Source organism: Doryrhamphus excisus, chromosome 6 (assembly GCF_030265055.1).
Source record: "Doryrhamphus excisus isolate RoL2022-K1 chromosome 6, RoL_Dexc_1.0, whole genome shotgun sequence".
Classification (NCBI taxonomy): Eukaryota; Metazoa; Chordata; class Actinopteri; order Syngnathiformes; family Syngnathidae; genus Doryrhamphus; species Doryrhamphus excisus.
The window spans coordinates 10,251,304-10,267,162 of record NC_080471.1 but is presented as its reverse complement, the minus strand read 5'-3'; the positions used below and the strand labels follow the sequence as shown (position 1 = coordinate 10,267,162).

The following is a 15,859-nucleotide window of genomic DNA, read 5'->3' as shown; positions in this document are numbered from 1 at the left end:
TAAAATGCAATTTTAACAATGTACAGTAACTATGGATTACATTTGACAAACTCAATGAATGCATTTTGAATTGTTTTATCTTTTTAATAAAATAAGGCCAGTGTGACAAGTCACAGAAAAAGTCAGGATGTAGGATTCAGTGCACAAGAATGTAATACACACATTGGTTGTTTGTTGTTAAAGGGGACCTTTATGCTTTTTCCACTTTTCTGACCTATAAATGAAGGTAGAATGTTGTATTCTCGTGTTTAACGATGGCAAAGTTTCAGATAATGAGGGTTGCGCATTTTGGAAGTGAGCAAAGAAGTTTGGGATGGCTCAAAGCACTCGGTTTCAAAAGGCGTGGTAAAACCGTTCCTTTGTGACATCATAGAGGGGCTCCAACACATTCAGGATCCAACACATAAGGCTGTATATTAAAAGCCGTCATTTAAAATGTATATATCAACATTGATTATCAACTCCTATACTGTTCACAGCTAGCGTCGCGTGTGACCAACCACAACGGAGTGGGCGTGCCTGCATGTGGGCCATGGGTGGAATACATTAAAACAGACCGTTTTTGCAGGAACCACAAAATCCATACAAATACAGCTGGAATAGGTGCAGATTCTGGAGGAACGATAAATCTTTGTGTGCTGGTTATTGTGTGGAGCTGCTCTATAGGAGTCACAATACAACAGGCCAAAATATTATCATAATAGGTCCCCTTTAAACCTGATTGGATGTGAATAAGGCAGATTCCATGGGAAAATGTGTTGTCTGGCTCTAAATTACATAATAATGATCACATGAGTTTAATATTTTGAATGGAGACTCATTTGACACGTTCACTGAAATTCGTAAGTATTTTCAAGTCATGAGATTAAAGTCTCAGTCAAATCTCGAGTCGTATGTCCAAGTCCAAGACAAGTTCTGATGATATTGTCAAGTCGAGTCCAAAGACATAGACAGTCAAGTTAGACTCAAGTCCAACTCGTGTGACTCAAGTCCACACCTCTACTGGACACGCGCCACCTTCGATACTCGCTATCTTGGCCACAATGTATGCAAATGTATTGCTCTTTTGAACGCATATTGTTTTGAGAGGCAGTATACCTTACTTATGTGACCCCACCAACACAAAAAAAACAACCAGAACTCGACTTACAGGACGAAGTGGGGGAAAAGGCAATGTTGATGCACTACACTGCTGATGGGGGTGTCATGTCAAAATATCCGAACTATGCCTTTAAGAATTAAGAATACAGTAATTAAATATTAATGACATATATATTATTAGATATTATTACTTTGGTTGCCTTCAACACAAAGGTAAGATGTTGAGTAGTAGTTCTGTATTGACCTACAATGAATGTACAAAATGTATGAAAGTGGCCTTGAAAATCCAGGATGGAAAAAGAGCGCATGAAGATGACATTGATTGATTGTGTGCTTGTGTCATTGACAAATACAGCTGTCTACACACACACACACACACACACACAGTGATGTTTCAGTGCCAAGCAGTGTGTTCACTAAAGATGGTCTATATTTGTCTGTGCCCTTTGTCCACACAGAGGACACAAGGGCATGAGCAGATGTCCAAAAAGCTTTTCTATTTCCACTGCCTGCTAATTAGCGCTCTAACCTCAGCTCACCTTTAATGTCGGCCGCAGACGGCTCTTAGCGCAATTAGCCTAATGGCGCCCCCCTGTCTGCGAACGGGCCGCTATGTTAAGTCGGGGGCCGCCGCATTGGCGCTGATGCATGTCAAAATAACGACAAGCGCTGTCCATGCAGCCTCCATCCATTTGTCAGCGCGAGCCTGATTACTGGGAGCAACTATTTAATTAGGCACGTTAATAATTGAGCTAATTAGCTCCCGTGTGGGCCGAGAATGAAGAAGGAGAGCTTGCACCTCATCAGCTGATTCATTAGTCTGCAGACGGCTCACATGCGATCAAATGAGAGGCGGGATAATGAGACAATGGAGGGTCGATGGTGCTGCTTAATTAGTGTGACCTCATCCGAGGGCCATGTTGTTTACGACGCAGCATCTAATGAGCACCGCTGAGAGACACTTGTGTTCGTATGAGAATCTTTGTAATGTAGCAATCATCTCAAATAATGTGCTCAGTATTAACGACTTACAATGACCTCAGCGGAAGAAGAAAATGAAGTGCCTAAGTTCTTTGAATATACATGATAAAGTATATACAGTTTTCAGATGTCCCAGTTTTCGAATTTGTTTTCTGTCAAACGTTTGACTTTCGAACACTGTCCCTGTTTACGTACAGTATTGCATACTAATTACTAATACTGAAACATTTTCCATGCTGCTTATCTTAACTGGTTTGGCGAGGTATGCTGGAGCCTATGCCAAGTGACTTTGGGCAAGAGGCGGGGTACACCCTAGACTCCACTCGCGGGGCACATGTAGACAAACAACCATTCAGGAAACTGGAGAAAACCCATGCACGGGGAGAACATGCAAACTCCACACAGAGATGCCCAAGCGTAGAATCAAACCCAGGTCTTCCCGATCTCCTGACTGTGTGGCCAACACGCTCACCACTCGTCTACTGTGTGCCCCATTACAAGACACTGACTGCCAGAATAAAGCACCCTATGCATTTCTCACTCACTGTCCGTGGAATTTTTATTGAGTGTGAAAATAACCTGCCATGGGGCCAATGAAAGTATCCAGTGAATTGGACTGGATAAAGACACTATCAAATTCAATCTGGCCAGGATATACCGGATGTTCGCATCGACAATAAGTTCCATCCATTCATCATTTATTATTAAAATCACTGGGCTTACTAAAACTGTGAAGGAATTGTCCCATGAGTGTTATATAGCACAATTCATTCTGTCATTAATTCAGTCACTGTTGTTTTTAATGATGAATCTGAACACATGTGTAATACATTTCAACTGTTTTTATGGACAGGGTCCCAAAATCAGACAATCCATTCCAAAGATCTTAGTTCCTGGTCTGCCCGGCTGCCTTGTAAAACACACTTTTGAGAACCAATGTCCACTTCTCTTCTTAAAAAAAAGTTCAACAGTTGAACCCCAGCAACTGACCTCTAGACGTTAGGATGATAGGAGTTAGAGATACCATTGGTTCCAGCCTTGTTTTTTCATGAAGAGCTGCTTCAGGTTGGGTATTTTCCCCACTGCCATTAAGCAAGTTGTAGCTAGACCACTTCTAAAAAAGCTAAACCTAGATCCATCAATTCTGTCCAACTTCTGTCCAATTTCACAACTGCCCTTCCTGTCCAAGGTCATGAAGATACTTGTCCTCTCACAACTCCAGCCATATCTGTCAACCCATAATATTGCTAATAAATTTCATTTCGGGCTTTAGGACCTGCCACAGCACAGAATCCACATTTTTGAAAGTACACAATGACACAGCCCTCAATGCCAAAACATCTGTTGTGTTGGTGCTTGTTGGAGTTTTTCATGAATGATCGATTCATTTCACTCCAAAACCGCTTTCCTCTGGCGTGCCCCAAGGTTCCATTCTTGGATCTACTTAAGTTTCACTATATGTACATGCTACTATTAGGATCAGTCATCTCCAGACACAATTTTCATTTTGATGCAAATGATGTCCAGCTCTACCTACCGCTAACAAGAAGGCTTTAGATCAAGTCCATATCTGCTTGCACAGCATCAAACAATGGTTGTCTCAGAATTTCCTTAACTTAAATGAAGGAAAAACGAAGAACATTGTTCAACCCGATTTTAACACTTCCCCTTTTTTTTTTTGCTCCAGTCTTTAAGAACCTTGCTTTCACCAGCTTGAGGCTTGATTATTGCAATGCCCTCTACATTGGTGTAAATCAGTCCCGTCTCGGCAGGCTCCAGTTGATTCAAAATGCGTCCGCTCGCCTCCTTACTAATGGTCCAGCCATACCACTCCAGTCCTCTCTTCTCTCCATTGACTCCCGGTACTGTTTAGAATTTATTTGTGTTCAAGGCCATCAATGACCTCGCTCTAGCATACCTGGCTGAGCTTCTAACTGTCCGTCACTACTCCAGAGCCTTGCGCACATCTCAGCACACAACTCAATAGCTGTGAGCTTTGGAACTCCCTTGCACCCCCTTTTAGGTCTATTACAGAGCTGTCAGTTTTTAAATCTCAATTAAAAACTCATTTATTCAGACTGGCTTTTGACACATGATGAGAAAATTGTTGTATAGTTGTGACTTGTGAAATGACAAATAATTTACTAAGAGATTTCACATCTACTCTGACAGTTTCCAATGAGCTCATGCTGAGGCTTCAATCAAGAGTTACCATAGCATCTGTGATGCTGAGGGAAGAGATAACGTCAGAGAGCAAACTCAAATTAATTAAAAACATACTCATGAAATTAAACACATTCTAGCTCACCTTTAGTGGCGTTTTAAGCCTACAAATGTAAGTTTAATAATGCATATTTGACCAATTACCAAGTTTAGCATGCCTTAATGTCAATCAGCAATAGCTACTGTCCCCCTGGGAGAAATTGCTTCAGTTTTCATACATTTGTCAGAACAAATTGGAACAACATTTGGAACAAATTAATGATGAAAACGGAGGTATCACTATTTCTTTCCAAACTGTCCATCTCTTGTGTTAGGTCTTTATTGTGCTTTGGGGCACTGCTCAATGAACTCTGCCTAGTAACAAGTGACTGTGCAAGGCACTTTCCTCCTAATCTTGAATAAAGATGGGGCAAGATGGAATGCATGCACTACTTGGCTGCAAATAGCAGAGCCGCTGTTGATTCAGTCCCAAATATGGTGAGACAACTACAACATTGGCATGAAAATGGGAGTTCAGAACAGTCAGAGAGATTCTGAGTTGAGATTAGGGGCACTTTCTTAAAGGGACAGGACTCATTTGTGTACTTCATGGACACATAACCGGTCTGTTCAGGTCGGAATCCTTTCCCTCAATCAAATAGAAATTTATTTACTCTATTTCATGTTTTTAAATGGATTTTTACACTCTCTGTTACTGTAATCAAAGTATCAAAGTTTGGTACTGCTCATATCTCTGAACTTTCAAAATCAGCGGAGGGATCGAATACTTCTTTTGCCCAGTGTAGGTGCGTATATGCACTTAGATATGGATGTGTACATAGAGCATCTGAAAGGCTGAGTGAAAGGCGGTGGTGTTGACTGCAAGGCGCCCTGGAGATAATTGGTGTCCTTGGAGTTGAATAAGCTCATTGTAAAACACCTCAGGCCGCGTGTGTGACTGCATATTGAATAATTGATTGGGAAGGGGGGGGGGGCTTACTATCAGAGCTGAGCATAATGACTTCATATAATTAGCACAGCGGAAAAAAAGAGAGAGAGAGAGAGAGAGAGGGGGAGAGGGAGAGGGAGATAGAGTTAGAGGGGGTGGAAGAAGGATGCAGCAGTGCTGAGCACAAAACAGCCTCCACACATGCACAAATGCTTGCGCTCTGACATCAACTCAGATAAGACAACATTTGAAGGGGGGCTGGCCTGGAGGCAGTTAAGGGGTCTCTCCTGCAAACAAACGGAGGTGATAACCAAGTGGACACGTCTTTTTCTTCAAACCAGGAGACTCTCTTTGGCTCTAGTTTTTTGGGGATTGTGAGTCATTGCTTCCAAACAGCAGAGACAAGAACGTCTTGTCTAGTTTGAGAGAAGGATGGTGCTGGACAAGGAGGAGAGTGAGTAGACAAGTTATCTTTTCATGGCAATCCAAATTAGGAATAGTTATTAAATGAAAAAGAATTGCACTGATGTGTTCAAAGTTGTTGCATGAAAGTTAATCATGAAGAGCTGCTTGTATGTGTGTCTCTTTTTTCTGCCTGTAACTGAACTTAGACCAACCTAAGGTGACAGAAATTCATCAGTAAATCTCTGCTGATAGAAAATGCCACATTGCAACACACCACACCAGTCGTGCAATTCTTGGCACTCATTTTTTTTTAATGGATGGATGGATACTGTCATACTTAAAAAGAAAGTCACAAATACATAAAATAGATTCAATGAGCACATTAAATGTTAGAAGTTTTATTGTGAAAGCCATTTAACCATGAAAAGACCCGCGCTGGAAACGTGTGATAGTTGAACCTCCAAAGATTAAAGCCTTTTTTTGTGCGTTGTGACAACACCACAGGAGGTAAACAGTAATGCCAAAAAAGAAAATGTGTGATGATAACCATAGAACAGTAAATTGAAGCAAATGTAACTTTGGTCCAAACCTACCATGTGAGAGTCGAGAGTGCTAGGCATCGAGCTAAAAGCCTGAGCCATCAGTATGATGTTCAGCGAGACTCCTATGGCATCAGGGAAGGAGGTCTACCAAGGTCTACCAAGGTACTTTCATACAGCTGCAGCAGCTGGATGTGACGTCACCACAAAATGCAGTGATGACAAAAGAACAAATATGTGATGACAGCCATCCATCCATTTTCTATGCTGCTTATCCTCACTAGTGTCGTGGGGGTCGTGGGGGTGCTGGAGCTGACTTTGGGGGAGAGGCGGGGTACACCCTGGACTGGTCGCCAGCCAATCACAGGGCACATATAGACAAACAACCATTCAATTAACCTAACATGCATGTTTTTGGAATGTGGGAGTACCAGGAGATAACCCCCACACAGGGAGAACATGCAAACTCCACACAGAGATGCTCAAGTGGAGAATCGAACCCATGTCTCCCCGATCTCCTGACTGTGTGGCCTACATGCTAACCACCCCAACACTGTGAACCCCAATGATAACCATAGAACAGGAAATTGGTCTTTTACGCCAGTGTAACCCGTCTGGTCCGCCTGGTCCGCCCCTTGCATAGCATTGGGGATCAAACCACTGTCGATCAAATGAGAGTCGAGAGCGCTAGGAGTCGAACTAAAAGCCAGAGCTCTAAACTCGATGTCCAGTCAGGCATCCCTGAGGCATCAGGGAGTGAGGTTTACCAACGTACTTTTGCACAGCTGCACCAGCTGGCATGCGTTACACTCACCTCCCTAAACCTCACTCTCATCACCCGTCTGGTCCACCCTTGTGCACGCCTGAGGCTCAAACCACAGGGGCATTGGGGTAAAAGCCTGAGCTGTCATTTTGGTGTCAATCGAGACTCTAGGGTGTGAGCGTACACCGCTACACCAATAAGGCACACCTATAAGGCATGTTTCCAACAAATGGTCCATCACCATGGTACAGTGCGCATCAGTAAATATGTGACCTCACCTCTGTTTGGACTCAAACTGTCCTGGTCCTTCCCAGGTGTGTCCCTGGTGTCCCTCCAGTCCAGAGAGAAGGTGCAAGGCTGCGCAGGTTGCAACGGAAGGATCAGGGACCGCTTCATGCTGCAGGCCTTGGACCGCTTCTGGCATGAGGACTGTCTCAAGTGTGCCTGCTGCGACTGCCGCCTGGGCCGGGTGGGCTCCAGCCTCTACACCCGCGCCAACCTTATCCTCTGCCGCCGAGACTACCTCAGGTACAAGTGGGTCACAAAGAGACATAGACTTCATTAGTGCGCATGCCTGTGGATATGGGGCACTTTCTGCTGGTTTTATCGTTTTAATGCAACAATCAACTCAGAGCCAATGTCTTCCACAATTGGATCCGTGAGAAAATCTCTAAATGTCCTAAAAGGTGTCCAATACAATTTTGTGCTTCACTTGATCTCTTGAAGTTCTCAAGTAACATATAGGAAACATTTTGGGGTAGTTGTCATGTGACAGCCATGTGACTAAATGGCAATATGTAAGGTAATCTAGCTCATTTTCAAGCCATTTTCTGACCCCTGCGAATGGTGTAAATTGCAAATAATAGACGCACCTACACAAAGCATTAAAAGTTCAAATTTTTGATTCTCTAAACCTCATAATATGCCTTTCACTGTTTTTATTCATTCATTCATTCATTTTCTACTGCTTTTTCCTCACGAGGGTCGCGGGGGTGCTGGAGCCTATCCCAGCTGAGAAGCGGGGTACACCCTGGACTGGTCGCCAACCAATCACAGGGCACATATAGACAAACAACCATTCACACTCACATTCATTCACAATTTGGAGTTGCCAATTAACCTAGCATGCTTTTGGAATGTGGGAGGAAACCGGAGTACCCGGAGAAAACCCACGCATGCACGGGGAGAACATGCAAACTCCACACAGAGATGGCCGAGGGTGGAATTGAACCCTTGTCTCCTAGCTGTGCGGTCGGCACGCTAACCACTTGTCCACCGTGCCACCCACTATTATTAAATGCATTTTAAATACAGTTTTACACTTTCAGAAACAATTGCAGGCATACCGTATTAACCTGCCAAAGCGTCTTCATGCTGAAAAATGTTGATCAAATTGACTTGTGAGACAGCGGCCTCTGCTGGATTCATATAGCTGCAACACCCTTTCCTCCTGCACAGGTAGTGGCATTCAACAAATGACTTTATTTATGCCTGTAAATTTTGTCATTCATCCAGGTCATTGTATTATTGTATCCGGGTACTAAATTGATCTCAACCGGACTGTTCAGGTTTCAGACTTTATTGGTTCATGCTCAAATACTAGATAGGGCAGGCGTTGTCTGGGGGCATGGTCCAGAGTATTTATTTTCCGTGGTGTCACTCTCTTGTGGTGCAAAATGACAGTCAACAACGACCAGCCAATGACAGTTGGGTTGACAGTTGAGAGTGGGTAGAATCACCCTTGTTTGTATTCTGCTCAGCTGTAACAATGGTCATGGATTCACCTGTTGTGTTTATTTGTTATTGACTAATATATTGAATCTCTTAGGAAGGAATGAAAGGACAGTATTGTATGTAGGGGAGTGCATGAGTGCATAGGGGTGGTGTTGTAGACCTACCCTTCTGTTCAGAGTTGGTTTCTCAACTGAGACATAGACGGCTTCCCTTACTCCTCTTGGTCCCTCCCTACGTCACAGTTTGAACATCCCTCACATCGCTCTACTGCTGTTTTTCAAAAAATGATTTCGCAAATGATCACTGTTTCATGCTTTAATTCGTTCCCTTTTCTGTGCATTCTAACGAAAGAAAACAAGTTAGTGTGAGCTATCTAACAATGCACATCATTGGGAGTTACCTATTTTGACTACAAAGCCCTCCAAAAAACATTTTAACAACATTGTATCATTTGATATACATACTGTGATCATGCATTAACAAGTACATTGATGATAAAATGTAATACTTATTGTACCTTGCTGTATTTTGATTATTTAAAACCTTACCGAAACATCTTTCCAAGGCACACTATCCCAGGAGATTAGGCTACTTCCGTCAACAACAGCAGTATAGAAACAGCGACAACACTTACAATGTCTGCTCTCATTGGGATGGCTGTGTCTTCCAGCACAAGACTTGTGCTGCGGTCCTCGGGTTAAAAATGCTAACAGCAAACAAGCATCTTGTTGAGTCTTTGTTGCGAAATTGAGAGCTAGGTTAGTAAATGTCACTCTTTCAATGATGATGATGAGGTCCTGCCCCAAGTGGAGGAGTTTAAGTACCTCTGGGTTTGTTCCTGAGTGAGCGAAGGATGCAACGTGAGATCGACATGCATCTGCAGTGATGCGGACGCTGCATTGGTCCGTTGTGGTGAAGAGGGAGCTGAGCCGAAAGACAAAGCTTCTCTATGTTCCTATGACTCCTATGGCATCAGGGAGGGAGGTCTACCAAGGTCTACCAAGGTACTTTCGTACAGCTGCAGCAGCTGGACGTGACGTCACCACAAAATGCAGCGATGACAAAAGAACAAATATGTGATGACAAGCATCCATCCATTTTCTATGCCGCTTATCCTCACTAGTGTCGTGGGGGTGCTGGAGCCTATCCCAGCTGTCTTCGGGCGAGAGGCAGGGTACACCCTGGACTGGTCGCCAGCCAATCACAGGGCACATATAGACAAACAACCATTAATTTTGAGTCGCCAATTAACCTTACATACATGTTTTTGGAATGTGGGAGTACCAGGAGAAAACCCACACACAGTTCCTTCACTCACCTATGATTATAAGCTTTTGGTAGTGGCCGAAATAGGTTTTCTCCGTAGGGTGGCTGGACTTTCCCTTAGAGACAGGGTAAGGAGCGCTGTCATCTGGGAGAAACTCAGAGTAACACCGCTGCTCCTCCGCATTGAAAGGATCCAGATGAGGTGGCTCGGGCATCTGGTCAGGACGCTTCCTGCACCTGCATCTGACTGGTAGGAGGCTTCAGGGAAGACCTAGGACATGTTGGAAACTATGTCTCTAAACTAGCCCGGGAACGCCTCAAGATCGGCTAGGAGGAGCTATGGCTACTAGCAACTCACAATGCAAATCCAGCAACCTAAACAACCTATTGAATATGACTAGCAATAATTAGCCTGTTGGTTTGTTTCCTGGTAAATAGCTTGCTAAACATGTAGTAGCAAGGTAGCTAACAGTTAGCCTAGCGTAGCTTCAAGTTTATGTCAATTATTAAGGAACAAAAACAATCCAAGCTATTACAAACAGCTTGAAAAGAACCCAGTACAGGTTGAATAGGTTTTGGACTACAGTAAGCTAGCTTAAATTAGCAGTGATGTTGGTGGTCTACACGTTTCTATTTGCAGTAAAAGTAGTCTCTGTGGCCTACCAAGCTAAAGAGAACGGGTCCCTGCCAGGGAACGTGACGCACTCTTAAAACCAAAGACTTTGAAACTTGGAAAGAAAAACCTGGAGGCTGTGTTTCCAAACACAGCATGTGTTGATTTTATGTCCTCATAAGTAAGTAGCACTGCGGCGGTCCGGGTCAGCTGCAGAACTCCTGATAGCCCGGCTCATGTGTTAGTCTCATGTACGATCCAGATGGATTTGCTGGCGGCTAAGTCTCTCATTAGCAGACCCAAAGCCCTTCTGACAGTTCAATTGGCTCCATGGCCTCCTGTTTTCCTCGTCAGCGCTGGCCTTTGAAGCGCGGGATTAGAAGCATGTGATTTCTTTTAATTGGACCATTAGCGGAGAATTAGCATTGAGCTCGTTAAGGAAAGGAGGAAAGAACCCACCAGGTGCTTGCTCGTTATATGAGAGCATGTTGGTCATTAGGACTGGCTTTTGTTGGCCGCTCGCTTGATGACGTCGTCCATTAGGAGACCAAAGCTGGACAAGGTTTTTAGTAGAAGGAATGAACAGCGGTGGAGGCTTATCTTCATGTAGGAGGACTATCCTCCTTGCCTCCCTTCCTGATTAAAGTGGAACTGCACGTTTAAAAACAATGTTGCCCACTATTCGCAATTCTTATGTGAAACTGTTTTCTGCTGCTCTTACACGCACCTGGTAGTAATTGTTGATTGGCGCACCTGGTAGTAATTGTTGATTGCAGTATTTAGTTCTTCCTATTTTGGTGTATGTGTGCTTTATGCCAGTTATTTGCCTAAATCCTTTTTGCTACTTTAAATAATTAAGATGAAGTTTTTACCCGCACTTGGTCGGCCGAGGGGAAATTCTTCTTCATGCTTTGTCACTGAAGTGGGGACTACCATGTCCACTTTACAACAACCATGGCTTTGTTCTCAGAGCCTTTGGGACACTGTTGAAAGGTCAGAGGGCTTTTAGAATGCAATAAGCACCCGCTCTCTATTCCAAATAAATGCAAAAGTCTCTGTTTTTAGACTGACCCCCTCGCTCCTGATACACCTCCCTGTTCTTTGGGCTAAGATAAAGACTCTTGTTTTCCCACTTGATCTACCATCTATCCCTCTACTCTGTTTGGTTCTATCCTAACCCAACCGATGGAGACTGACCCAGCGGCCCCACAGAGCCTGGGTCCTGTTCATGGTTTCTTTCCCAGAGGGAGTTTTTCCTCACCTCCATTGCCAAGTGCTTGCTCATATGGGATTCAGTTGCTTTGTCTTTTCATTTATGACCTCCATTATGTGTAAAGTGGCTTGAGATGACTTCTGTTGTGATTTGGCATTGAATTGAGTGTACTGTATATGGTTCACAGTACAAGTACAGTACAAGGGTACAGACAACAGTATGAAGAGTGTGAATGATTGTCTCATTGTCCGAAGTGTAGAATGAATAGTTGCACCCCGTAGCCCGGTTCCTCATATCTGGACAATGCTTTTCTTAATCTGTGTATATATTTCATTGGGAGGTGTTCCCAAACAAGAGACTTTAATAAAGCAAAAGGGGACGACTATGTACCGTTCCACCCCTGTCCAAAAGTGAAGCATTCCCTTGTAGTTGCTAACGCAACCATATGAAGTGAGTGTTGTTGTGTTCCTCTGCAGGCTCTTTGGAGTGACAGGGAACTGCGCAGCCTGCAGGAAGCTGATTCCCGCCTTTGAGATGGTAATGAGGGCGCGAGACAACGTCTACCACTTAGACTGCTTCGCCTGTCAGCTGTGTCGCCAGAGGTAAGATTAGCGCAGCAATTAGTCCAGACATCACTGTCATGGGAGTCAGATCTGTGAGATCTGTTTGCCGTCATCGGAATGCGATGAGATTTACATCCCGGGTTTGACGAGCCTCAAGTGGTTAAAAGCCTGTTCATTACCGGGGTCGTTAATCAGTCTCTGATCGTTTATGATTTATTCTGCTGTTAGCATAGTGGCTGGAGATATGTCAGAGGCGCCTCTGAGACTCCACATTCCATATTGTGATGGTTTCGTCTGTATTGCAGATTTTGTGTGGGAGACCGCTTCTTCCTGAAGAACAACATGATCCTGTGCCAGCTGGACTACGAAGGTGGCCATCTTAACGGCAGCACACACTGAGAGGTAACAATCACAAGCCAAAGCAGACATCTGTCTATCTGTCCATCTGGAGCAGGGGTCTCAAACTTGCGGCCCGCGAGACGCTAGTTTGAAGCCCTCACCTTGATACCAAAGTTTAATGTTGAAATGACAGTTTAAAGCTGTGTGCACACCGGACACAATTAACATGATTTTGCCCCGCCCATACTGTTACCCTAGCCCAGGGGTCGGCAACCTTTACTATGAAAAGAGCCATTTCACCCACTTGCCCACTAAAGAAAAATAGCCTGGAGCCGCAAAACGTTGTATGTTTAAAACAACATTGGAGGGAAAAAAAAGACGAGTTGGAGTACTCTTGCTAGTACTGGAGATAAACTTTTGTTTTTAAATGAGCTCTAATTTATTTTTTAGAATCGTCAAATAACTCATTAATAATAATTAATAACTCAAATAACTCAAAGTATTACTCATTTCCCTTTATGTTAACCTGTCAGAGAGAACTGGATAGCATCCTGTCTGCTCATTCAGTCACCAGTCAGAACTCAGTCAGGATGCATTCATGGTCTCACACAAAGTTGGATTTTTGTAAACTCATAACAAAGACGTGCATTTTCACCACACGGGTGCTAAAAAATATTCAAGCATTGCAAAGGGAGCCGCAACAAAGAGGCTGGAGAGCCACATGCGGCTCTGGAGCCGCGGGTTGCTGACCCCTGCCCTAGCCTGTTACCCCGCCCTGTTTTGCTTTGGATTAGCAATGAAGCTAAAGGCTTATGACGCTGGGTACAAATAAATGCAGGAAATGATTTGGAATAAAAACGGAAAATACACGTCAAGATAAAGCATCTCATCAAACATGTTGTTAAAGTTACAACGCTGCTCCCAGATGGAACTGAGTACGATGCTAACTTGCTAATTGGGTAAAATTATTAAGTTTCATTAATGTTCATGTTAAAAGTTAAATAACTGTTAATACTTTACATTTGAATCTGAAAAAAATAATTTCTCTACCAACTGTATGTGGTTTCTTACGTTTTTCTTATTTGCTGTTTTATTATTATTTTACTTATTTATTACTGATTGATTGATTTATTGTCTTTATTCTTAATTTGTTTTTTTTATCTTATTTTGTGTATAGAAAAATAAAAATTAAGATATTTGAGAACAGTGGAATGTTTTATCAGATATTTTGGTGTGGAAAACCGGAACCAAAGTACTGAAAAAGTGTAGGGTATAGCAGAAGCAAAAGCATTGAAGATAGTTTTTTTATTGATTTTTTTCCCCAGTTTTGAATAAATGCGTTTTGGGTTGTTTTTTTTTTAAAACTGATGCGGCCCGGCTTCACACAGAACCTAGCTCCGGTGGCTCCCTGGTAAATTGAGTTTGAGACCCCTGATCTGGAGAGTATGAAGGTATTCAGACGCTGGTCTTTTCAACCAGACTCAAATGTTGTTTGCGCTATGAAGTAGGGAAAACGTACATCAACATTTCAATATTGACCATATTTACCTTTTTTCCTGTATTCTCCATGCAGGTGAAGAAGCAGACCGAAAGAATAAACACTTGGACTTTGTCTCTTTGGGAGTTTGCCGCAGCTTCTTCTTGGCCTTTCTTTGTGGAGCTGAAAGCTGCTATTTGTAAACCAATGGACTTCGAAACACCAGGAAATTCCGGGAAATATCCAGGCAATTCATGGATGGATCTTGGGACTGATAAATCTTTTAAAAAAATCTTCTCTAACTATGTTTCTTGTTCAGCTCTACCCATCTGTCAGGGAAGGGGGCGAGAAAACAAAGTGAAGTCGAGGACAATCTACTCTTTCTTCTTCATTGCCACCAAAGAAATGCGATAACGTGAAAGAAACTGTCGTTGGCTTTATTTTATAAAGATTGAAACTTTGTACAGGCGGTCCTCAGTTTACCACGTTCCGTGTTACTACGTTTTGTGGTGTTTGTGCTATTTCTTCTCCTTAGCTTGGGACCGCATTGCCATCGGAGAAGAGGTCAATGATGACACAATTCAATGAAAAAAAAATGTATTATGTAATAATGTACAATGTATTAAAAAATAAGAGTAATATATTTGGTTACAGTGCTGGACTCTATCACCAAGGAGGACTAATGAGAATTAAAGTACACAGAGCAGCTGTCACGCCCCTCTAGAGAGTGAACATGTGTGTAGAAGTGAGAGTTAAGTTTGAAGACTATATCTGTTTTGTGTCTCTGAATATTTTTACATCAGTCGTATGTAAGTGTTGCGCAACTCTGATGGTGACACTGTATGTGTGTGTATGTGTCAAAAAGTCATTATATGACAACCAAAAGGTGTAATAATGATGTCTAACAGCGGTTAGCATGTTGGCCACACAGTCAATCTCTGTGTGTAGTTTGCATGTTCTCCACGGTTTCCTCCCACATGCCAAAAACATGCTAGGTTAATTGGTGACTCCAAATTGTCCATAGGTATGAATGTGAGTGTGAATGGTTGTTTGTCTATATGTACCCTGTGATTGGCTGGCGACCAGTCCAGGGTGTACCCCGCCTCTCGCCCCAAGACAGCTGGGATAGGCTCCAGCATGCTCCTGTGACACTAAAGAGGATAAGACTTAATTTTGGTTTGTAAACAAAAGACAACAGTTTAAGATGGTAGAAAGGCCTGCAAGACAACCACGGGCATAAAAGTCATTTTTTTTTTATTATGGTTTCATTTAATTCTTGTGTTTAATCTTTTCATTACTGTTACTTTTATATGCCTTCCGTGTGTTCTTTGTACAGTGTGTGTGACTTGATTAGGATCAATGTATTAGTTCCAGTTTACACTAAAACTCGACTTACATCACAGTCGGATGTACTGTCCTGTATACAGGACCACCGGTATGTACAAACTTTGGAGTTTGAGGATTAAATCATCTCGGTGTTTTATGTGACACAACAAAATATGTAAACTTCCCCATTTGTGGAGAAAATTATGACATAAATAAACAGAAGCTAAAACTAGCTAAAACTATTCATTTGAGTTGCGATAATAGGAATTTAAAGGTTGGACTGACACTGGGAAGAATAATTCTATTTGGATCAACGCCTTCATAAATCGAGAATATTAATAAAATATTGACACATTTTCTATAATCAAAGCATTCGTTATTGTATCCA

General features: G+C 42.7%; 1 protein-coding gene across 1 annotated transcript; it reads left to right on the top strand.

Annotated features, from left to right (window-relative positions):
- The first annotated feature begins 5,420 nt into the window (after positions 1 to 5,420).
- Positions 5,421 to 15,796, top strand: LOC131131491 (rhombotin-1-like). The gene is made up of 5 exons (XM_058076239.1): positions 5,421 to 5,687; positions 7,255 to 7,468; positions 12,243 to 12,368; positions 12,635 to 12,731; positions 14,242 to 15,796. Exons 1-4 carry the CDS (start codon positions 5,666 to 5,668, stop codon positions 12,726 to 12,728), a joined length of 456 nt encoding a protein of 151 aa, XP_057932222.1. The 5' UTR covers positions 5,421 to 5,665; the 3' UTR covers positions 12,729 to 12,731; positions 14,242 to 15,796.
- Positions 15,797 to 15,859: the final 63 nt, after the last annotated feature.